This window comes from Herpailurus yagouaroundi, unplaced genomic scaffold (genome assembly GCF_014898765.1).
Source record: "Herpailurus yagouaroundi ecotype Mexico unplaced genomic scaffold, PumYag 199, whole genome shotgun sequence".
In the NCBI taxonomy this organism is placed as follows: domain Eukaryota; kingdom Metazoa; phylum Chordata; class Mammalia; order Carnivora; family Felidae; genus Herpailurus; species Herpailurus yagouaroundi.
The window spans coordinates 3674972-3699537 of record NW_024412430.1 but is presented as its reverse complement, the minus strand read 5'-3'; the positions used below and the strand labels follow the sequence as shown (position 1 = coordinate 3699537).

Below are 24566 nucleotides of genomic sequence, written 5' to 3'. Positions count from 1 at the left end.
TCAGAGCCTGGAGCCTGTTTCCGATTCTGTGTCTCCCTCTCTCTCTGCCCCTCGCCCGTTCATGCTCTGTCTCTCTCTGTCCCAAAAATAAATAAACGTTGAAAAAAAAAATTAAAAAAAAAAAAAAAAAGATGCCATAGTGATAATGCAGCATCAGGGTCATCCAGTCAGAGTTAAAAGACTGCTTGGCAGGCAGGAGTCAAAATAAAGGGACCCAAATGACCTAAAGGGTTACATGGAGAGAGCAAGTTTCCAGAGCTCACTTGTGACTGAAGCTAGAGTTGTCTTCTGCTCAGGTACCTGTTCTATTACAAAAGGCTGTCAATTCTACCCTTGGATCCACTGATGGTTAAACCTATCACACTCTCCTTAACCAGCTGTTCCAGGTACGACAATGGGCAAAAGGCAAGATGTGTAAGACACAATCCTGGCTCTCAGAGTCAAATCAACTCAATGAACATTTCTGGTCATTCATAGCATCTTTGGTACTAGACGCTGTTTACATGGCATTGTAGAGGTACTGACAGGGAATATGACATAGGGTTCTCCGATGCCCACTTCCTATCAAGTTTTGTTGTGCAAAGCAGCACTTACTGAGTACTGCGGAAGGAATACAAGCCATCCATTCTCTCAGTATTCTGAAATTTAGCTTTGGGTTAATTCAGAGGACAGGGGCCCTAAGGTAAGTTCTATCTAAACGCAAGTGGACGCAGAATACCAGTTGCCTGTAAACATTCAGTCTTCTCTAAGAGATATCTGCCATTTGAGTTGTGGGGGGAGAGGGGGGCAGGCGGTGGTAAAAATCAGACAGTAAATATTCTAGGCTTTGTGGGCCATACAGTCTCTGTTACAATTATTTAACTCTGCCAATGGGCGCAAAACCAGCTATAGGTAATACATAAGCAAATGAGCGTGGTTGTGTTCCAATAAAACTTTATTTATATAAAAAAAAAAAAAACAAACAGGCAGCAGGCTGAATTTGACCTGTGGGTTTGCCAATCCCTGTTCGGTAGTAACAACATTCCTGGTTTCAACTGGGGACAGTGCCGTCCCAGGGAGACTGTGGAGAAGAGGCCGAACTACAGAAGCTGAAGATGCTGTGCCAAAGCGTGAGCGGGCAGCAAGCTGACATATGAAGCATGTCACTCGCACCCGCTATGCCCTTCAGGCGGGGTGAACGAATGGCAGACAGGTGCCCTTTCCCTATTACATCGCAGTAATGAAGGTTAGAGTGTAAAGCATAGCCAAGTCTTATCTTAGCATCTCTGAAGTGCCAAGGGTTCTAAAAAAGGAATAATAAAGACCCGCATCTTAGAATCATCAGTTCACTGTGGAAGACAAAAATTTTGTTTGTTTTGTTTGTTTTATTCTTGCAAAAGGTTATTAGGAGATACGGCTCATTAGATGACAAAACAGAACAAAAATAGAAGTAAATATGTCCCTCAAGTGAAAAAAAATGACATATTATTGTTGGTCTTTTCAAAAAGAGCAAACATATTCAATATCCATGCCCTCTTCTGGGCTCAAGATGGCATTTTTAGTAATTTAACCATGTAGAGAATAATCTTTGTTCATTCCATTCTCAGGTAAATTTGGGGGTGCCAGGTTTTCACTTGACTGCATAGGATAATGGTTTCTCAGATAAAGGCAGTCTACTGTAATAGATCACAGGATTTCAGAATTTAAATTTTTTTTTCAACATTTATTTATTTTTGGGACAGAGAGAGACAGAGCATGAATGGGGGAGGGGCAGAGAGAGAGGGAGACACAGAATCTGAAACAGGCTCCAGGCTCTGAGCTGTCAGCACAGAGCCCGACGCGGGGCTCAAACTCACGGACCGCGAGACCATGACCTGAGCCGGAGTCGGACGCTTAACAGACTGAGCCACCCAGGTGCCCCTCCTTACACATTTTTAAATTAAGTTAAAAATTTAGGCATGAGGTTAAAAGTAAGCTCCAACAGTGACTTACGCCCAAAAGCCAATTTACATATGTGTTTTGGATTTACAGAAAATTTCAAGAAGGTGTCTGATCTGCTGAGCTCCTTGGAGGGAACTTCAGGAAAGGCGAGATTAGGGATTATTTGGTCTCTGAGGTGAACACAGAGCAGTCTTTGCCAAAAGCCTGCAGTGTGAGGACTTCTCTCACTACGTGCCAATGTGATGGAGATTTAGTACTGTAGGCAGTGAACTCATTTGACCTGATGCCTCAGTATATTAAAAAAAGATGGTTAACCCCAGGAAAAAAAAAAAAAAAAAAAGAGTAAACCTACAGCCATCTGTTTATTGTGCTCTTTATCTAAGACATTCAAAGCCCTCAGGCTTTTTTTTTTAATCAGTAACAAAAAAGTTAATAAGAAAATTCACAAAACTCTCCAGCATCTTAGAGTGCTATTTATTCTTTTGATCAATAAAATTAGAAGGATATACCAAATGAAAGTCAATTGCAAACTTATCCAAAACTGCTTATCCATCTCCTAGACTTTCCCATTTCCTTGCTCCTGGGCTGCCTGCCCACTGTTTATTATGATCAGTAAGTTGGCTAACCAAAGCAGAAAGAGGGAAGCTCAAATGACTTTGTTGTAGCTTTCTTACTGGCTCTAGTTTAACTCCAATAAAAAGTTAATGGATAGAGTATGGGGGTAAAGGGTTAAGACGTGAGGCTATAATACGAGGCGCCTGGGTGGCTCAGTCAGTTAAGTGACTTTGGCTCAGGTCATGATCTCACAGTTTGTGGGTTTGAGCCCTGCACTGGGCTTCCTGTTGTCAGAGGGCCTGCTTCAGATCCTCGGTCTCCTTCTCTCTCTTCCCCTCTCTCACCTCCCCCCAACCCCCATCTCTCAAAAATAAATAAACACAAAAAAAATATTTTAAAAAAAGACTAGAGGCTAAAATAAAGAAATAATAATTCTGAATTATCCGTGACTTAGAACATCTTCCACGGTGTATGAATAATTGACATGTTGTTAAACTGGGTAGATTTTCTGGATGATAATCAAAACCCTGCTGGGTTTATTCTCCAGTAAACTCTACATAATTTTCCTTCTTGACCTCATATGTACGGAACTACCTATAGGCAACATTTATAAAGATTAATGAACAATTTGCATCTTCTATGGTGAGTGATTTCTCTCATCATAGACATTTATCTATTAATCTATCATCTATTCATCTAACTATAGTCAATTTTCTATCTCTCTCTCAACCATCCATCCTCTGTAAAGCTGTATTTCACAGTGATTAAGATCTGGGGCTTTAGAAGAAGAAAAGTGATTTTGACTCCTACTCCTACTCTTACTAACTGTATGACTTTAACCAAGCTATTAAACCTCTCTGACAACCGGTTTTCTCTACTGTTTGGTGGGGATGATAGGAAATATCTACCACTTTAGGCGGCTTTGAGGATTAAATGAAATAATGCATGTGGAATCTAACATATAGTAAGAATCTACATACAGTACAGAAGTACACAATCTAACATAGAGTAAGTGTTCAGCAAACAGGAGTTACGATGATAACAGAACTTTCCAGAACTCAGACCTTCAAAAATAGCAGAAGATAAAGAAAAGACAACTTTGAATGCTTTCACGGCTCTGACTTCACAGTTCATCTACAATGGCACCTACATCATGACCGCACCTACATCATGGTCAATGAAATAATGGAAAATTACCCATCTATTATTTCATGGGACGATCATCTGTGAAGGTCAAACATGAGCAGTCACCGTCAGGCTCTGAGGAGAGAGACACTTTAGTAAACACGGTAACAGGTACGAAAGAGATGTGCAAAGTACTAACCCACAGGACACAGTGACTCACTATCTTTGGTGTTGGGCAACACTTTCAGAGAACAGACCACTGACCAGCGTCTGGAAGGATGAAAAGGAGCTCACCGCGTAGGAAAGAATAAGGACATGCTTGGCCTCTGCTTCAGTATTCCTGGCATGTGGCCGGCAAGACTCTCGCCATCAGCAGGGTCCTGGAGACAACAGCTGTCATGCAGCCGACTCTGAGCAGATGTGCGTGGCCCTGATTCTCACACTGCTAGAGATGACATCTGTACGTGTCACCTGAATCTAAACTGAAGAACCACAAGTGGAGACACTGCTCGAGAGAGGTGGTCCTGAGCTCTGGAAGAGTTCCGGAAGGTGATGATATTGTTTAAGAAATCACGTCCAGAACACCAGTGAGGTGGTGTTTAATTGTAAAGATAGAACAATGCAGAAAAATCTTTAAGAAGTATAGGAGGGAGATACAAATACTAAAAATACGCCAGTCGGGGGCACACAAAAATGTCAGAAAAGAGGTAACGGCTATCTGGAATACAGAGTCAAGAATTATTTTGAATTATTTCTATTTCATAGTTATTTTGTGAAAATGAAGTCAGTACTGGGAATCAACGGTGCTCAAGATATGGGGCCCCCAAGGTTTTGAGTGTTCTTCCTGTGGTTCCCAGAGCATCCGCTCGGGCTACACACACGTGAAATGAAGCGGCAGGTGGGTGAATCCCGAAAGCCACAGGTCCTATCTTTGTGGTGGGAGGGCTTTCCTAGCTGAGGGAAAGGAAAAGTGCCCGAGCCTAACTGGGGAAGAAAAAGGGGTCTCTAATACTCAGGGCTCCTGACATGGTGGGATTAAAGGCCGGCCAGCCAAGCTGTTGGCCACCAATCTATAAAGAGGACTAACTTGTCTTGGGAAGAGACCAGAAACACGGGGCCAGCTAACTCAGGTTTCCACATACAACTCCTTACATAACTGGTAGGAATACCCTGGTTCTACTTCCCCTGAAGTAAACAGTCTTCTAGTGAAAATAAATAGCGGAGGGGAAACCCCAAACAAAATACAAAACGCCTCCCTAGGTTTCATGTAGCTAAACTGACCAAATGTTCTTGCTTAACCAGGATTCCCAGGTTATGCCTTTTATTTCAGCCTATTAATAGCAACCCCTTCCTTCTCAAAATGTCCTCACTGGAATGGTAAGTTGTATGGTCACCATCTATTTAGTCTATAGAACAAGATACTGTAACAAAAAGATGGAAACATATACTTTTTAGTAGAAAATTTGTTAAAAGATAATCAAATAGCACCAGCCAAGGAAACAGCCTTGTATTTCACAGAAGAATACCAATGTGGACCAAATGATAAAAGTAGAAAATGTACTCTTTTCCAAATCCTAAGGGAAGCATTAAATCACACAAGACTTATCAAATGGAATGGAAGCCATTAAGTGAAGAGTTGATGGGGAACGAGAGATCACCCAGTGACAAAATAACACCACACAGATTGCTTTTGGTGGCAAAAGGAAAAATAGAACTTTATAAGGGAGGGCGTCAGCACCCTAATACCGTGGGGAGCCTTAGCTGCGCCCATGATGGGCAAACAACATCTCTTAAAATGCAATTTACTCACAATTAGCTTGAATCGAATCAAGTCTTTAAATGTAATTTCCAGCTTACAGTAAATTCAAGAGGCAACGGAGCAAGTTAATTCATACTACATAAGGCAATCAGGCTAATCTCTTCAACATGCCAGTGAAAAGCATACAGGCCTCTACTAGATCACGAGAGCCTAAGGGACATATAAACCAACGCAACGTGTAGTCCTGAAACTGACCTACTCTATAGGACATCTTGGAAGAATTTGGGAAGTGGGACTGTGAACTGGGTATAATGACAAAAAGGACTGACGATTAATTTTAGGTGTAACACAGTATTATTTACTATGTGGGGAAACGTCCTATTTTTTTTTAAAGAGATAGATTCTGAAATGTGGGTATGTAAGGATCTGTGATAATTTACTTTCTTACTTCTGCACACAAATATGGTTAAAAAAGAATTAGGTGTATGTGCATACACATAAACCCACATCTATCTATCTATCTATCTATCTATCTATCTATCTATCTATCTATCTATGTATCTAGTTCAGAAAATCAGCTTCTCCACATCGCCATTAGGGGAAAATAGAACTGTTTAAAGAATAATCATTTGAAGGAATTTAGATCAGCCTGCCCCAGCTGCCCCCACATGTCTGTCTGACTCCAGCATAAGGGATGTGTCCAAAGGCATGTTTCTATGGTTCACGCAGCTTATACAACAGGATTCTCAGACAGCGGCTTTCCCAAAATCACAGTGCTAACAGGAGGTTCAAGAAATGGTCTTAAATAGCTCTTTCCTTAAAATAGCAGATGTTGCCATGTCCTCTTATTGTACTAACTAACGGGCACCTGTCTAGAAATCCACAAATCTAAGCTAAGGAATGTCACCAGACACGTGTAGAGCCTTGTCTCAAGAATATATGCGCAGCAGCTGATACAGGTGTCCTCAGTGCACACAGGAAATCACTCACAGGGTCTATTCCCAGAGCAGAGGCAAAATCATTTCCTAAGGAGGAACCCTGACCTTGGCAAGCACATAATCATTCGACACTGCTTCTCTGATGCCCTAATGGCAAGACCTCTCTGTAGGGAGAAAAGTTACACATGGGTAAAGACTAGAACAGGTGAGAAGGGGGAGAGACGGGATTTATGATAAAAGTTAACAGATCGGGGTTAGATGCGATGAGAGACTGGAGGATTTATTAGTAAAAAGAACTTGGTAACGGGGGATTCATTCCTCACTAAGGGTCAGGAGAGGCATCACGGCAGCACAGTGAGAAGTGGAGAGGAGTGACAGGAGAACTCGAGAATAACAGATGAGGGTGGAGGGGAAGCAAGCAGATAGGAAGAGACATACTGGGCAGGAACAGGGAACAAGGGATAAAACACAACAGCACCATGGGGAGATAGATGAAATCTGAAATGGCAAAGCAAACATAAGGACAGAGGGGGCAGGAAGTAAGAGAAAGACAGCTGGTCAAAGGTTGAGGGGGCAGAATTTGGAAGAGACAAGAGCTGACTGCATCTCTCATCTCTGCACTCACAGAAACTTACACAGTAAAGGTTCCAGAGGGAGGGCGGGAGGGAGGAAGGACGAGGGGCGAAGGCAGGCAGGCAGGCAGGCAGCGAGTGGAAGAGAAGCGACAGAAGGGCAGTGAGATGAAGGTGTGGAAGAAGGAAAGAGAAAATAAGGAACGAGGAAAGCACACATTCCACAGGCACACCAGGGGATTAACACTAGTTAAAACACGACAGACATGGGGATCATGAGCCTTCTATGCCACGCTCTAGAATTACGTGATGCAAATTTACCATAGGAATACAAGCACTGCTGTGACCAGGCCACATTTCTGTGGCTGACCTGAATCGTAACTGATCTTACGCAAATGCCTAGAATCAAAGTCGACACGTGATCTACTATATTGAGAAAACAGAATTGATCAGCTCTTGGATCTTCCAGGCACCATGTGTGATGCCAACCAGCCTCTGGGGCTCCTCATTTTCCCCAGGGTCCTGCTCTCATCCAGTGGGTCACTTCATATGAACTGGCCTGAGGCTGTGGACTTTTTTCCATCCATTCTTCTGTCCGCCCGGAACCAACACCAAGAAGCGAAGCCTGGGTTAACATAATTAATGTAGACAGAAATCTGGCTAAATACTACAAAAAGCCCATTTTTCAGGCGCCTGATTATCTAGATTGCTGACTACATTGATTACATTAATCCAACAATTGCCAGATCTTCACTTTCTTTCTGTTGGGCGAGATTTAATCTAGAGAACTAACAAATCTCTCTAGGATGCAAAGCTCTCCCAGGACACGTGATTTTGATTGACAGCTCACCAAATAATTTTGGAATGCATGCAAAATTAGACTCACACGCAATTTTCATGCAAAGGCAAACCTGTCCATCAACATAACAGTGGTTCCCCGAGAGCAGTCAAGGTTCTGTGTCTGGAAACTAGAAACTAGGAAGTGTGATGTGTGAGAAGGCATAATCGAGAGTATTTGTTTGGGGTTTTTAATGTGTGTACGTGTTTTCTGGCACAAGACAAAAGGATCAGAAATTTGTATGAAGAGTTATCATTACAGGATTTCAAATCACAATGGAGTATGTGTTTGAGTATTGCTGGTCTGCAATTTGGTGGAAGCAATGGGTGGGTAAATTCAGATTCCTTGAGTTTTCAGTTTGGTTTTCAAATGGAAAACAGTACAAGAAATACTCTCTTTGACTCACGATGCCAGTCTGTCCCTTAGAAGAGTCTAAATGTATGAGGTTGGCACAGGTTTAACATCTGTACTTCCTAACTGGAGTTTGAGGCAGATACCGAATACAAGTGCAAGAATACAGAAGTTATCACTGCAGAGCACACGAAACTAAAGAGAAAGATCCAAGGGGCCTCCTTGATGAATACTCACTATTTGGTAGAGTCAGACAACTGATATTCTCGTCGTCTATCATAGCATTCCTGGATTCCAGGATCATTCCATAAACTCTTTATTGCATCTACATATGGATTCTCGAAAGCAGACACCTTCTCCACATCGACTTCTCGAACTAATTGTGCATGAGCCTGTTGAAAACAAACAAATATAGCAGTTTTAATCTCTCTGTCACTGAAAACTGCCTTTGGTTTGCACGTCACACTGCGCACAACTGAGGTTTTCCTTCATGTGCTCATTTTCAACCTGGTTTATCAAAAAGCAATGCTTCATTTCTTTTTTCCTTACAGAGAATCCAGTCCCAAATCTTTCCCTCTACAGTAAACCTGGAGGCTACATAATGTTGATTAGAGGAAAACAGTGTTCAGCTTCCCATCAGAACAATGAGGATGTCATGCTACACATATGATCATTTCTGGTGATTATCATAATCCTAAAGCAAAGAACAGGAAGAATTATGCCCTCTGTATTTATAGTTCATTATAATCAAACACATAATACACTCAGCCCTTGAGTTTACGTCTTAGCATAAACTTAATCAGACTCTTCAGCTAATCAGGTTGAATTTCTATCATTCCCTTTCAAGATAGGATATAAAACCCCCAGAAGAACAATTATTATCAATGATTTAATGTGAAACACAGTAACCATTCCCCCTCCATTCCAACACACCTTGACTTCCAGAATCTTTATTTCATACATGCCTTATCAACATTATCAGATTGAGAATTCTATTCAACTTTTTAACAAGGAAAAAGGACTTTGTTATTTTCATTACAACATTTAGTAGGAAAAAGGTAAGGAGATTTTAAAAAGGTTTTTGAGGGGCGCCTGGGTGGCTCAGTCGGTTAGGCATCCTGACTTCAGCTCAGGTCATGATCTTGCTATTCGTAAGCTCCAGCTGTCAGCATAGAGCCCGGCTCGGATCCTCTGTCCCCCGCCCCCCACCCCTGCTGCCAGACCCTCCTCCATTCTCTCTCCCTCTCTGTTCCAAAAATAAATAAAAGCATTTAAATTTTAAGAAAATGTTTTCAGTCAAAAATGACTAATGGCTTAGTCGATTGGGCTTCCAACTTCGGCTCAGGTCATGATCTCATGGTCCGTGAGTTCAAGCCCCGCATCAGGCTCTGTGCAGACAGCCCAGAGCCTGGAGCCTGCTTTGGATTCTGCGTCTCCCTCTCTCTGTCCCTCCCTGCTCACACTCTCTCTCTTCTCTCTCTCAAAAATAAATAATAAAATCTTAACAAAAATAAAACAAAAAATGTTTTCAATAAGAGTGAAATCAAAATGTGGTACAGTCAACCCAGAATATACCACTGCCTAAAATCCCTGTCAAAATAAAAACCCTGCTCACATCCATCCATCCATATATATATATATATATATATATATATATATATATATAGTATATTCATTTAATTACATTATATCAATATATGTATGCAAATTATACATACATATAAATATAACTGTCTTGGAGACTGGAGGTAGGTAGCTGATAATACATTTACACTCTTACTTGGAGAAATACAAACTTTCAAACTAGGTTAGTGGATGGCTTATCATGATCACACGGTGACCTAATTATTCATTTCAAAGGGTTTTAAGCAGATGGAGCTTTAATACATTTTTAAAAAAATCAGTTTAGGGGCGCCTGGGTGGCGCAGTCGGTTAAGCGTCCGACTTCAGCCAGGTCATGATCTCGCGGTCCGGGAGTTCGAGCCCCGCGTCGGGCTCTGGGCTGACCAGAGCCTGGAGCCTATTTCCGATTCTGTGTCTCCCTCTCTCTCTGCCCCTCCCCCGTTCATGCTCTGTCTCTCTCTGCCCCCAAAATAAATAAACGTTGAAAAAAAAATTTTTTTTAAAAAATCAGTTTAATCCATGTGAGACCCTGTCTGGTTCCCCAACTTTACCCACCTTCCCTTGCAAGTGGGAAGGGCCCCATATCATTAGATTAATCTGGACTTAAGTAAGGTTTTAAGAAGCCTAAAATGACGAGACTGAAGAAATTACCTTTCTTGTTAGTTCTGTTCTGACCTTGACAGATCTAGTAACCGAGAAGTTCTAGCTCTGCTCTGGACCCCAGTCTTGGAAAAGAGATCCCTGTAGTTGCTTTTGTACCTAGTCCCTGTCCAGGCGATCTGTTCTGTTATCCCAGCAGCGAGCGATCTTGCCGGCCTGGAGTCCTGGAGTCCTGTTCCTCAGCCTTCCTTAGTCACAGGTCCTGCCCAGCAAGTATGTCTCATACCTCTGCAGGGAGATCTACAGTCAGGTTTCAACCCTTGCCTCTGCCTGTGCTCACTGCAAGTTCAAACTCAGTGTCCGGAGATAGGACAATGATCACATCCTTGGTATAATCTTAAATTAGAACCCCTACAGCTACATGTGCATTACGGGGTTCTCTAGAGGATTCTGGGGATCTTGTGGGGCAGCTGGGTGCAGAAGCAGGGATCTACAACATGGCTTCCTGCTGGATATACTCTAAAGACAGGGTTTTCAATCTGACTCTACTTCTTCTTATGACCCTGGGTAAGTTACTTAACCTTTCCACATTTTATTTCTGGTGGGGAACATATACTGTCCCACCAGCCTCATGTTGTTTTGTGTTGTGTTCTAGTACTATAGCTCAGTGATTCTCAGAAGCTGGTCCACACACCATCAGCGTTCCGTGGGAATTTGACAGAAATCCAAACCCTCTGATCCTCAAACCTTGTGAATCTGAAACTCTGGAAATGAGGCTCAACAATCTGTCTTAAGATTCTGATGCATGCAAAAGTTTGAGGGCCACTGCAGACTACAAAGCTCGCAGATGCTAGTTGTTCTGATCATAATTAATTGCCTTGCTGGCCAGGAATTGTTACGGGAAGCTAAAGAGAAGAGGCTCACAGAGGCAACAATCATTCCAAAGCAGATGTCACTGACAGATGTTCTTAAGGGCCAGAAAGCCAGGGAAATGACTCAATGGGCCGGATACAGGCAATAGGGAGTAATGGGAACTGTGGCACAAATATATTCCTTAATTAAAGAAGGCAGCTGCTCCTTAACTCCAACGAATTGTTGCCATTGGCAAGGTTGGTCCATTGTTGCCTGATCTTTCAATTTTTCAAGGAAGCCAAAAAAAAAAAAAAAAATCTAGGCTTTTCTGTGAAATAGCCCTAATTTTAGGTCTTGGCAACACTATACAAGATAAATAAAACATATCTGTGACTGAGCTACATCAGGGGCCATTCAACTGCAACATATGTTCCAAGAGATGCTCTTCTGGGTGGCTCAGTTGGTTAAGCATTCCGACTTGAGCTCAGGTCATGATCTCACGGTTCACCAGTTCGAGCCCCACACTGGGCTCTGTGCTGACAGCTCAGAGCCTGGAACGTGCTTCGGATTCTGTGCCTCCCTCTCTCTATGCCCCTCCCCCACTTGCACGCTCTCTGACTCGCTCTCCCTCTCTCTCTCTCTCTCCTCTCTCTCAAAAATAAATAAGCATTAAAAAAAAAAGATGCTTTTTCATTGGCTTCCCTGATAAGCTTGACCACTAACACTGTCCTGCACAGAATCTAAAGCACGGTAGCTGGTTACTGGTTAACACATGCTAATGAGTAGGTAATTTTCAGTATTTTTCTACAATAATATTTAGACAAACGTTTATATATCCATAGGGAGAAATGGTTGGGACCAAACTCTGAATGGGGTAAAAGCTACATGGTAACACAAGTTAGCATACGTACTATTTCTTCAATGCCCTTGATACTCACTATACTGGGCCAGTCTTGTCATTTGGAAGAAGTTCTGTTTTGGCATCTAGAGAAGTTAGCTTCTGCCAGAGAAAAGACCTTCAACACACCAGCCACTTTTCACTATTATGATTAAATGTTTACTGGACCCCAATGGAAAGCTAGGTAATAGAGCAATTAGAGAACCAGATGTAATTCTTTCAGGGGGTGGGGGGAAATGGTTCATACAGATGGCAGGCCAACAAAGCACAGGGTTATGTGCTCCAGGAGTAGGAACGAGAGGGAATATTTGCATGTCCGTCCTTAATTTCAGCTGACTGCCAGGGCATTAAAAAAAAAGACAACATTCTCAACAGTGTATAGTTGTGACTTTCCACAAGAGCCTGCTGCTGTAAAATGACACCGTTTTCTATTGCCAGACCTGTCATTTCTTATCTCAGGCTACCTCTGCTTGCTTTCACTCACCATTGGAATGCCTTCCCTCTTCCTCTCTTTAGCTCTTGTTCCAGGGCTGTATCCTATGCTGCCTCTCCCCCCGGAAGTTATTTCCATTTGCTTCGCCTCCAAAAAAGTTATCTTTGCATCCTTTGCACCACAGAACTTCTATACTCTGCTTTATGTCAATAGTTACGTCTTGACTTATCCCCCTTCTAGACTATACAATGAGGGAACAGGCTGTAGCTTATTGGTTCTAATTTCTTTGGGGGCCCGTACAACAAATATGTGTCTAATTTAAGTGCGCTTAAAAAATACACAGAAACACAATGCCAGGTCCTACAGGTCAAAGTCAGTTTCTCAAGGAAATCTATTACCCGTTACTACTCTCATACAAGGGCACAATCCTCAGCAACACTTATCGGGGTGGCTGGTGCACATCTATTTGTGTGATATTTGTTAGTATCTTCCTCTCCGTTCACAGAAGAAGTTGTGAGATACGCGCAGCACTGCTCAGGACCTGGCAGAGTGCCTGTCACATGGGAGATGCTCAATACAAATTTACTGAATGAAGGATACAAGGAAGGAAGAGTAAAAACTGCACCATCTTGCAACCAGGACATCTATCTTCCAGTCCTGGCTTTACCCATAACGCTAACCGGCCATGACCCTTAGGAGAAAGCCCAGTTCTTTCTTTTAGAACTTCATTTTCCTTGTCTATAACATGATGCCACTAGACCAAATCAAGGACTCATCCGGCCACAAGTAATATGACTACAAACATAGAGGACATGCATCTAGGATGCATACAGCACCCAGGAGCATGTCATACCATGTACTGAAACAGCATTTCACTATTTCCAACCAGCGCCTCAGGAACAGAACACAGTAAGTCTGTACACGAGTAATGCTACATAAGGACTGAGCAAATAGAACTCACCACCGACAGAGGAGATCAAACGCGATGTCGGAGAGAAGACAGGATTTAGCTGTCAGGTGGAGATAAAGACGCACGATGCTTCCAGGGAGGAGGAAGAAATGAACAAAGGCTCAGAGGACAAAATCAACATGGCCCTCTCTCTTAACTGTGAAAACACCAGTCTAGTGAGGAAGTTTCATGCTGACTCTTAATTCAAACTAACCTCCCCCTCTGAGAAAGTTCCAATACTAGTCTCAACTATGAACCCTAACTCAGAAGTCAACGTGTACCATCTATGAAAGAATATCACTCTCAAAAAACACAGGTCACCACTTGGCTTTGACCCATTTCAGAATCTCGAAGTCACCTTTACTGTCTCTTAGACTTCATTGTTTAATTCCACCCTTGCTGTTTGGGAAAATGACATCCAAATATAATCAACCGTAATTTGCATTTATGTAAGAACCTTCTCTGAAGTTCCGTAAGTTATTTAAAAGTATGACAGCATTTTACAAAATACACATAGAATCTTAAAACTGCTTCTATAAGTGTCCCCAATGAAAGTAAATCCTCTCAATTTCCTTTGTAAAAAATATTCTGGAGGCGTTAATAATATTCTTTTGCTATGTGAGAATAGGAACTCTATTTGTTTTCTTCTATTTGTCCAAATGTCCAACATGAATAATAGTAAAAATCACAAGCAATCACACAAAATTAAATAATTATAAATGAAAAAGCCTAACTATGATGAAAAGAAAAGAATTCATTTCTAATAATATAAATAACAATTACAGAGGACTACTGCGCTCGTTTGGAACTCTGCACACAGTAAACAGGTATGAGTTCATCAAGCAGAATGTAAAATACAATTGTATTTCATTCCAAGTTACAGTGGAACACACTGGAAATATTTAATGATGAATGCTCGCTTTCAGTGTTCTTAGCAAGCTGGTGGCCAGCCTTAGCGGAACTCTGTGAAGACGAAGTAGCTCCTCTTAGGAACTGTGGCAGAATTCTAGGGAAAGACCACATGGAAACCACAAGATGTGCCAATGTGGTAATGTCTTGTTTTCACGACTCGGTGGTCATAAAATTCAGGTAAATCTTGGACGTGTTGGTATTTCCATGGTGGCTTCGGCAAAGGGAAGGAGGAACTGATTCCCCACCAACGTGGGTCTTGCCCTGCCCACAAAAGGCCAAGCCTTCGGATGACATAAAAAGGACCTTATAATCACTTTGGAAGGATTTTCAAAAACCCATTAACAGCTCGGGGGTGGCTTTAGGCTAGAATGTCGCACTTATTCCGGTTCCTACAACCCAGAAGTAGAAAACCAAATGGTAACTTCCACATTTGTGGACGCTCTCAGACACAACATTGAGCAGCTCATTAGGGCTGCTCTGTTTGAAAGGGCGCCCAACACAAGCAAAAGACCTCTGAATTAGAGTCTGAAACACTGTCAGAGTCTGTTTTAATTCTGAACCAAGGCTCAAATCATCTCATTTTTGTTTTTCCTTGGTGCGTATTTCCATTTTCACATTTGACTCTAAAAAACAAAACTAAACAAAACAAAACAAAACAAAACAAAAACCTGCAGACTCCTAAATAAAGTGTGGGGGGAAAACATCCCATGCTTTGTGTTTTATTTTCCTTTGTTCTAAGGAAGCACAGAGTAAAATAAGGGACCCTGGGATGAGATTGCTGTGTTGTGAGCCCACCTTCACCCTGCGTGAACAGAGGGGACCCTGGGCACGCTATTTAACACTTTTAAACCTCTGGTTCCCAATCTGTTAAATGAGGGTAGAAATAGAACTTACCTTAGAAGGCTTAAGAGGCAGAATGCACCTAAAATACGTAAAGGCAGAGCCTAACACCTAAAGCTACCAGTTACGGAAAAAGCAAAAGAAAAGGAAAAATAGCACAGAACACATAGACCACGCTGCACGCACCTACTAGCTTCTGTGACATTGGGCAAGTCACCCAAGCCTTACTTTGCTCTATTCTGGAGGTCATACTGAATCCTGGATCTCTGAGTCCTCAAATTGGTAAATACCTCTCAGCATAACATTTCCTACAGAAAACTTGGATGACAGCTATCATTTCTTAGACCACTTCGCCTTCTCTGACTTCATCACAACTTAAAGAGCTGACCTTCATTAAGGTGCATTGCACACAGGCCACAGTTGTGGTGGATGAATCTTTTTATGGCCATTACCGCATAAATGACAAAGGACAGCAAAGTCACACGGAGCTCCTGCCGGCTGGGTTCACGTGGCAAATGACTCACTCCCACAGAAGAGCCTCTCCACACTTAGGATTCAACTCGTTGCTCAACAAAATTACAAATTACTACATGATGCAAACTTGTTTTTTTTTTTTTTTGAGAGAAAGAGCAAGCTTAAGTGGGGGAGAGGCAGAGAGAGCAAGAGAGAGAATCTCACACAGGCCCTGAGCTATCAGCATGGAGCCCAATGTGGGGTTTGATCCCACAAACCATGAGATCGTGACCCGAGCCGAAATCAAGAGTCGGACGCTCAACCGACTGGGCCACCCAGGTGCCCCTGTGACACAGCCTTTTGAGGACCCTGACGAAGATTATACATCCTGTGTGTGGAATCCTTCAGAGCTAGGAATCTACTGATTTTTCCTTTGCTAAGCACCCACGTTCCTCTTTGCACCAGTATCATATGGAGACTATTGAATTTTTCACTGAGTAATCCAGAGAACCAGAGTGGAAGGAGGAAGAATTTTAATTTTGAGACCAAACCAGACTTCAGTCTTAATTCTCACACACCAGCCCTGTGTCTTTAGTCCAGTCACTCACGCTTCCTGAATCTCAGTATTCCCATCTAGAAGATGGGAAAATAACTCATTGTAGGACTGTTAGGAAATGTAAAATGCCTAAAAAAAAAAAAAAATTATAATTACTGTGAAATATTGTGGTATCTCAAAATTACCATAAATAAATAATTGCCATCCGTAATTATTTCAACAAACATTTACTTATCATGTGTCAGGCAATGCACTGGACACTGACAAAGCAGAGAATCTGTGTGAAATAAAATGTCCCTTGGGGCGCCTGGGTGGCGCAGTCGGTTAAGCGTCCGACTTCAGCCAGGTCACGATCTCGCGGTCCGGGAGTTCGAGCCCCGCGTCAGGCTCTGGGCTGATGGCTCAGAGCCTGGAGCCTGTTTCCGATTCTGTGTCTCCCTCTCTCTCTGCCCCTCCCCCGTTCATGCTCTGTCTCTCTCTGTCCCCAAAATAAATAAACGTTGAAAAAAAATTTTTTTAAATGTCCCAAATAATAAAATACTCAACAAGAAAGTTTATTAGACTGTCACATATTATTCTTTCATTAAGACTTTACAAATTGATTCTCCCATTATTATTATTATTTAATGTTTATTTATTTTTGAGAAAGGGAGAGGGGCAGAGAGACAGAGTGAGAGAGCAAGAGAGAATCTGAAGCAGGCTCTGTGCTGCCAGCAAAGAGCAGGATGTGGGGGCTCGAACTCACAAACCGTGAGATCACGACCTGAGCCGAAGCCCGATGCTTAGCCGACTGGGCCCCCCGGCCCCCCTATTATCCCATTATTGAACTTGTTCTTTTATCACAGATTTTTATTTTTAGTCTCTATTACCGTGTTCACCAAGGCAATCAATGACTATAAGGCATGCTGCCTTTCCTAAAACACATTTGCTGGAAATGTATTTCTCCCTTTGATTTTGCTTCACTAATGGCTGTATCTGCCTATTCTAAAATACAATGAATTCCTTCTTGGTGGAGGAAATACTTGTTTAAAATATTCTTTTTTCTTTTAAAGGACTCAATCTCTTTCTTGGCTCTACCACCATAAATTCCGTATAAATATTCTTCTGTTGAGTTCTCTGCTTATCATTTTCCTTTTTCATGTCTGTCTGCCATGTCCTAATTACTATTATCAATGACACTGTAGGTCAGATGCTTGATGCAGCATGACATAATATATATGAATCAGTCCAAAGAGAGTGTTGACTGATTAATTACATGGTTCCATTACAAAGAATTTTGCTCTCAGGTCTGTAAAATCTTAGGATGCGATATTAAAATTGTGCACAGCTGAAATGTCACTTCATGATTATGATGGTAATGTCACAGTATGAATGTGACACACCTACACGTCACGAATACTGTGAAAGCCGGCTTATTTTCCAAGAGTTTGCATAAAGTAATAGTGATAAAGAAGAAATTAGAAAGGGAGATTCTTAAGATGTGCATATTTATAAAAAATAATGAGGTAAACTTTTCAGGCTGCTTTCAAAGAATATTCAAGGAGCATTAGGTACTTTGGGTTTTAATGGCTATTTGAAAAAAATGGGTTCTAAGATCAAAGGCAGATAACCGTGGAGAATGAGGGTTACAAAAAGTTAAACGGATGTCTGTACTGCAGAACTCAGAACTGTTAATAAGGTCACGGTGCCAGAAACCCACGAGCACAGGCCAGGGTTGGAGACACTACTGCACCTCCCAGACCTGCCTGGCCACGGTGGCTTCTCCCTTCTCAGGTCAGTTGATAGGACTATGTTCTCAGGGATCACCTTCTGAGGAACTGCGTAGAGACTGCGACTTCCAACACACAGGGGTTGATTTTATACAAGCAAAACAACCAACAGATGGATTCTCCCCTATTCTGGCATAATAGGTAAATGCTTGCTTTAGGGATTCATAGCATCTTCATTTTTGAGATCACATTATGTCTGTGGCTCATTTCCTCATATAATGTCTCAGAAGAAACCTAATCATTTTAGCTCTTTGCAATGTCTGTGCTCCTACAATCTTATTAGCCAGAGGACTAAGCTGCTGCTGGCTTGGGATTTTATTTTGTTTCACAACAGGAGGAACAGATAAAGAAGCTTCCCCTGCTTGGCTTGGTAGAATTTCGAACAAACCTGCAAAAAATTAAAAGAACAAGCTCCTTAATGAAGCATTCCCAGATGTTCCCGGCGATGCCAGAGTCCTCCCCAGCGGGTGTAATCTTTCTGGGACATTCCCTGTGAAACCTGCCCTTTATGGCTTCAGAAAGTGTGCTCAGAACCGAAAGCAAAAGGCTCCCAGTCCCAAGATCTTGGGCAAAGGAGGGAGTCTTTTAGAACACTTGTTTCAATACCTCTTCAACTCAGCAAGAAACTGTGCCAACACTCGGAATGGAAAAATGAACGGACAGCAGCATTGCCTCCAATGAAAGACAGTAATGACACATTATAACCTGAGTAGGAAGAAATAAGAGAAGTCACATCTCATTAGGTATTTGTGTGTGTGGGGGGGGGGGGGGACGGGGGCAGGTGTTAAATATTAAGTTCTATAATTTGTCACTTAGATTAAGAACCCAAATTTCAGGGGCGCCAGGGTGGCTCAGTTGGTTGAGCATCCGACTCTTGATTTTGGCTCAGTTCGTGATCTCGCGGTTGTAGGGTCAAGCTGCGCACTAAGCATAGAGCCTGTTTGGGATTCTCCCTCTCTCTCCCTGCCCTTCCCCCACTCATGGTCTCTGTCTCTCTCAAAAAGAAATAAATAAACTAAAAAAAACACAAATTCCAGGAAGATTATGGATAAGAATTGTAAAAAGGTACCCGGACAAGTAGTGAGAAACTGGTCATCTTCCAGTGGGAAATAATGCTAGAGTTCACAGCCTACGCACTGACACTTTCAACTATGAAAAGGGCTACTGAAAGTAATGCTATATAGCTTTCAAATATTTTTTTATTGACCAAGAAATCAGTTTGACTAACGTTAGTATTATCAAAATGTTTTCAAATATAAAATTCTTTCTAAAAAATAAAACTTTCAAGTTTCCATGTAGATTAAAGTAAAAAAAAAGTGAGAAGGAATTTTCTTGGTACATTCACGTATTTCAGTCATGTTCTTGGCCATATTTGTTCTGACATCATGTCCCTGACATTTTTTCAGAAGATTATATTTTTTCAATATGGATATATTATATATTAAGCTATTTCATATCATTACCCACAATATTTTCCAAAATCGCACTAGCTGTTTCAGGTTAATAAATTTGAAATTGTTAACATTTTCAATGGGTCCTTCTCTATAGACCGTTTTTTATTTTGGAAATATTCTCTTTTTGCGGGGCTGAAATATCTGGTAAGCCCGGAACAAATTCTGCTACATGGAAGGTCCTGTTAACTCTTTTATTTTTCAACTCGAAATACATAAGTATTTCAGTTCCAATATTTCCATAGAGCTATCTTTTTGTATTAGTGTAGAATATTATCCTATCACAAATACTTTGGGAGACAAAAGTCATTCTTAATAGATTATCACAACTTGTTTGGACATAATTGACTTATTTGTGAGTTATAACTAATTCCAAACACATTCTGCTCCGTAGGCTTCTTAATTTAATAAATGTTTTACCATGATACTGTGCTCCATCAAGAACTATATTCATCTCCTTATCACTAAATACTTTTACTTTCAACAATTTTTAAAGAGGCAAAAGCATTCACGATATTATCCCAAATAATGCCAAGATATTTCACTTTATCAGAATGAATGTTCAAAAACTTCACGTTGCCTCCTTGAATTAAAGGGAGAAAAAAAAATCAAACCATTAATTATTTGCAAAGATTTTCTTCTGCTGAGTTTCACAGAATAGTTCCTTTTTTCAAATTTTTTGTACATACATAAGAAAACTTGGAATAAAAAAAGGAGCTAAATTAACATGGATCACTTGATCTAAGTGAAAAGTCATGTTTCCCAGAGTAACATAAAAATGCATTTTCTGCAGTTGCCCATGCTAAAATGTCATTTTGGGTACAATACTTTGAAAATAACAGCTGATTTTAGAAGTAGATGTTGATACTTTTTCAGCAGAAATGTGTGTTTTGAATTTTGTGTGGTTGATGACATCATGATGGCCACCATGGTAGATGCTAAGTACTGATAAACAATTTTGTACAAGTTACAAATTACTGTTAACCCTCTTGAGAAACAAAAATTCAGTATTTAATTTTGTGTTAAACATACACTTTCGGTTTTTTTTAAGATTACGGCCAAAAAGATTTATTCTGAAAATAAAAGGATTATCCAACAATAAAACTAAGAGTAACAGATTTACACCAAACTATAAATGAGAAAGAAAAAAACAAACAAACATTGAAGCAAAAGCTTTCAGACCACCATGGCAAGAATGCTTGGCCTTAACTTTCCACATAGTTCAATTATATGGAATATAATTTCCCAATGACCCTGCTCACTGGAGGTCTGGTGTCCTCATGGCAGATAGACCAGCACACGGCATGATTAGCTAATAACAACCAACAGATGGTAAAGGCAACAGCACCCTCCAGACTGGAAGGAGTTGGCTGTCCCCACTCATTCTTGTCCAAGCTTACTCCGTATTAGCGCCGAGTGCCCACAGGCTGTCTTTGAAAGGGAGATGCAGTTACATTGCATCTGGAAGGATTTGGAACAAAGTTGGAACATCTTTTGGATTTAACCAAGTGTTAAAGTGAGAAATCTGTTCAACTGCATGAACAGAATCTGGAAATACAAAATGAAAATCTATCAAATCCATCCTGGTTTATTTCAATAATAAGAATGCTTACTTAAAAATCCTGAACTGCAGGGATGCTGGGCCAACAGGTGTAACCTTCAAGTATCTCAAGCAAACCAGGACTCTGGATCAGGCTATGCATGGAGAAGACTGAGGCCAGGGGAGTCAAGAAGATGAGAGGTAAGCTGATGGACTGCAGACGTACTTGTCTAGCACAATTTTTGTAAAGGGCTCAACATCTAAAATTGAGAAGCTTCCGTTAAACAAACAAACAAACGGATTTCCTACTTCTCTTGATAAACTGGAAGAGACTGAACGACACTGAGCCCATCTTCCAAGAGGACAAGAAGCTATAAACAGGTAGGCTACCATCTACTACTCACTACTGCCAACGATAATAGGAGAGTGCATAATTCTTCAGAAGAGTGAAGAATAGTTTATGTCCGATAATGCCGAAGTTAATTATGTTGTGACAAAGAGCAGACCTGGCTGTCTTCACATTACCTGTGTGACCCTGAAGTCATCTGACTTCGGTCCCATCCCCTTACCCCCCCGTAGAAACTGTGTGATGCTCCTTCTGCATATGATCAGGAGGCTTGTGCACTCTGCATAAGAGGAAACAAGAATTACACTGAATCCAACTCCCGCCAGTGGGCATTTACTCAGATTCCTCATCAGGATCCATTAAAAATGTTGTGCACCTGGGCTCTTTCCGTGTTTCCCCTTACCCGCCCCTTAATTTATTTCCTAGAGCTGAACTTTGAATGCTCTTGTTCTGAGTTCCAATCCACCCAGGTCTAACGGAGGGGACCAGGGCATGTGTTAGGAAAGGAATGGTAGTACAAGGTTTGGGTTATTAGGGCAGTCATGACCATCTCAAGGTATAATGTGCAGTGGCCAAGAGCCTGTGGCTTTGGGGGCAAACACTGAGCTTCCACCCTGTTCCCAGTGACTTGCTTTCGGGCCTGTCCAAGGCTCAATTTCCTTAGCCCTAAAGTGAGGATGTCATAACGTCATCACGATGCTGTCATAAGCTTAAGTGTAATACTCTTCATAAAACAGCAAAGTAACACGCACACACTAATGGTTCAGGAAACAGAAGAAACCTTTAGTTTGTACTTCTGGTACAATCCAAGGGGAATGATGGCAACATATCCTCAGTCCTTTTTTTTTTGCACTCAGTGAAGTCTTTAGGAGGTTTCAAAATTGAGGAATCTGCTCCAAAAATTCAAAATCGCTTCTATGGTTCCTACCAACATGCTATATAGCACTGTCAGCTTTAAATCTTAAGGACATGCTGTTTTGTACTCTCACTTAAATAACGGATTATATACAATAACTATAGTGACCACTGGTGATTATTGTACAGGTACAATTTTTTTCCAACTAAAGCATGTTGCCTTTAGTTAACATAAACAATTTGTTTTTCTCCACAGGTAAGCCTAAAACTCATACTGCATTCACCTGAGTGTGAGTTTTCAAAACAAGCAAAGACCACACCTGACAAAAAAAACCTTTTTGAAGACAGACACCCAGACGTGCATGAAGACTTTACCAAATAAGATATATCCAGATGCACTCTTCCCATTGAGTTCTCGTAAGCTTCCCATGAAAAGCTAAAGTGGTCGGTGATATAGCACGGGTCATTAAATAGAACCAAATCAAATCCATCTTAATGTAACTCAAAAGTCTCTACGATTTGCTTTGCTTTTTCAGGAAGATAAAAATGCATATTGCTTCTCTTATGTGTTCTTAGCTATATGTCTATTTTTGAAAAGCTCTCATGTAATTTCTAAGTTTAGGACCTACTTCCTCTTTTACTGTGCCGTCTGAGCTAGCGTCCGTCTCTGGTAACGTTTGGATCCTCACTGCAAAGAACCTATTTAGACGGACTCTCACAAGGAGGATAACCTTCCCCGAACCTCTTCTGTCCTTGTGGAGGGTAGAAGATGACCACCCTCCTCCAGTCTACAGTTTCTGGGGCACCACCCCATGTAGATTTTAAGTATTTTATTTTTTTTAATTTTTTTTTCAACGTTTATTTATTTTTGGGACAGAGAGAGACAGAGCATGAACGGGGGAGGGGCAGAGAGAGAGGGAGACACAGAATCGGAAACAGGCTCCTGGCTCTGAGCCGTCAGCCCAGAGCCCGACGCGGGGCTCGAACTCCCGGACCGCGAGATCGTGACCTGGCTGAAGTCGGACGCTTAACCGACTGCGCCACCCAGGCGCCCCGTGATTTTAAGTATTTTAAAATCCCCTTTACTTGGTGGTAGGAACAAGCAACCTTTCTAGAGTTTCAACATCCTTGGTTTAAAAAGTCTCTTGCTAAGAAAAGGAGTTAAAGGAAGAGGTTCATTTCTTTTAGCCTAAGGCAGAAGACTGCTGGGAGAGAAAACAAAAAGGAGGAGCAGTAAAAGGGGTTGGCATGGTGAAAGAAGTTTAAACAGTGGTGCACATACAGACAGAATCATTTATCAATCAATCAAAATCATTTATCTGGGGTAATGATCAGGTAATTGATCTTTTTATTTTCCACTCATTACTATCAGATTTAAGAAGGACAGATGAGATTATACAGAAATAAAAAAAAAAAAAACTGGGTGTGAAGGGGAAACTTCAAGCAATATATTCAACATTTCAAAGAGAAACATCCTGAAGTGTGTAGCCAGTGAACGTAGTGCTGGAGTCTTGATGTTTAGGAAGGAAATCATTAGTCACCCCTAGCAGCAGCCCTTAAGTAAAAAAGCTAACGTACAGATCTGATGAAGAAAGGATATGTTGTGGGGTCTCAGTCTTCCACGAGCCCTATTCATCTTCTCATTTAAGCCTTTCCTTTTTTTTTTTTTTTTTTAATATATGAAATTTATTGTCAAATTGGTTTCCATACAACACCCAGTGCTCATCCCAAAAGGTACCCTCCTCAATACCCATCTCATTTAAGCCTTTCCTAACAATTATCTTCTCGGGGCATTTACAGACTTCATAAAACATTCATGGGACACCAAGCTCTCTACCTGCCTGGCACTTCTTTTGAACTGTTCCACGTTTGTGCACATAGAATTTCCAGAAATGTTGCAAAGGACTTTAGGACAGGAACTGTCTACTATTTCCCACATTCTAGCATGATCCTAGGGCCAGTCAGTATGTATTCTGCCAGTGGAACGGCACTGTCTTCATTCTGGTATATCTGTCCAGAAATACAATCTGATAAGACTGAGGATAAGAAGAAATAATGACCAGTACTGGACAGAGAAAGCAGTCCTGCCCAGGACATTGGGAGGTCTGGCTGGGCCTCTGGTATGATCTTGGACTCTTAGCCTGTACAGAAGTGTTGACTTCTGTAACTAAGCTCTTGGATTCGAGAATGGTAGAGATGCCTTGCTCTTATGATTACACATTCAGACCTAAGCTGGGTGAAATTAAAATATTTACCCAGTGGTATGGCCTGGGTCACTGGTCAAACAGAAAAGAGCTGGACTCTGAACTTCCCTTGGCATGTCTCATAACACCCTTTTGGCTGATGGATCACAAAGGGGCCAAAAGTGTCCCAGAGTAGGACCAGGGCTGCTGGGGTCACTCAGAGAACTTAGGGCAGCAGCTATAACATA

At 41.4% G+C, this 24566-nt stretch overlaps 1 protein-coding gene across 2 annotated transcripts in view; it reads right to left on the bottom strand.

Moving 5' to 3' along the window:
- Window positions 1-24566, bottom strand: part of LOC121013601 (guanine nucleotide-binding protein G(q) subunit alpha) — a 322834-nt gene that overhangs the window by 95567 nt on the left and 202701 nt on the right. For both annotated transcript variants that reach the window (XM_040449302.1, XM_040449301.1), the window contains exon 3: window positions 8296-8450. In XM_040449302.1, coding sequence (XP_040305236.1) covers window positions 8296-8450 — 155 coding nt within the window. The remainder of the gene's footprint in view (window positions 1-8295; window positions 8451-24566) is intronic.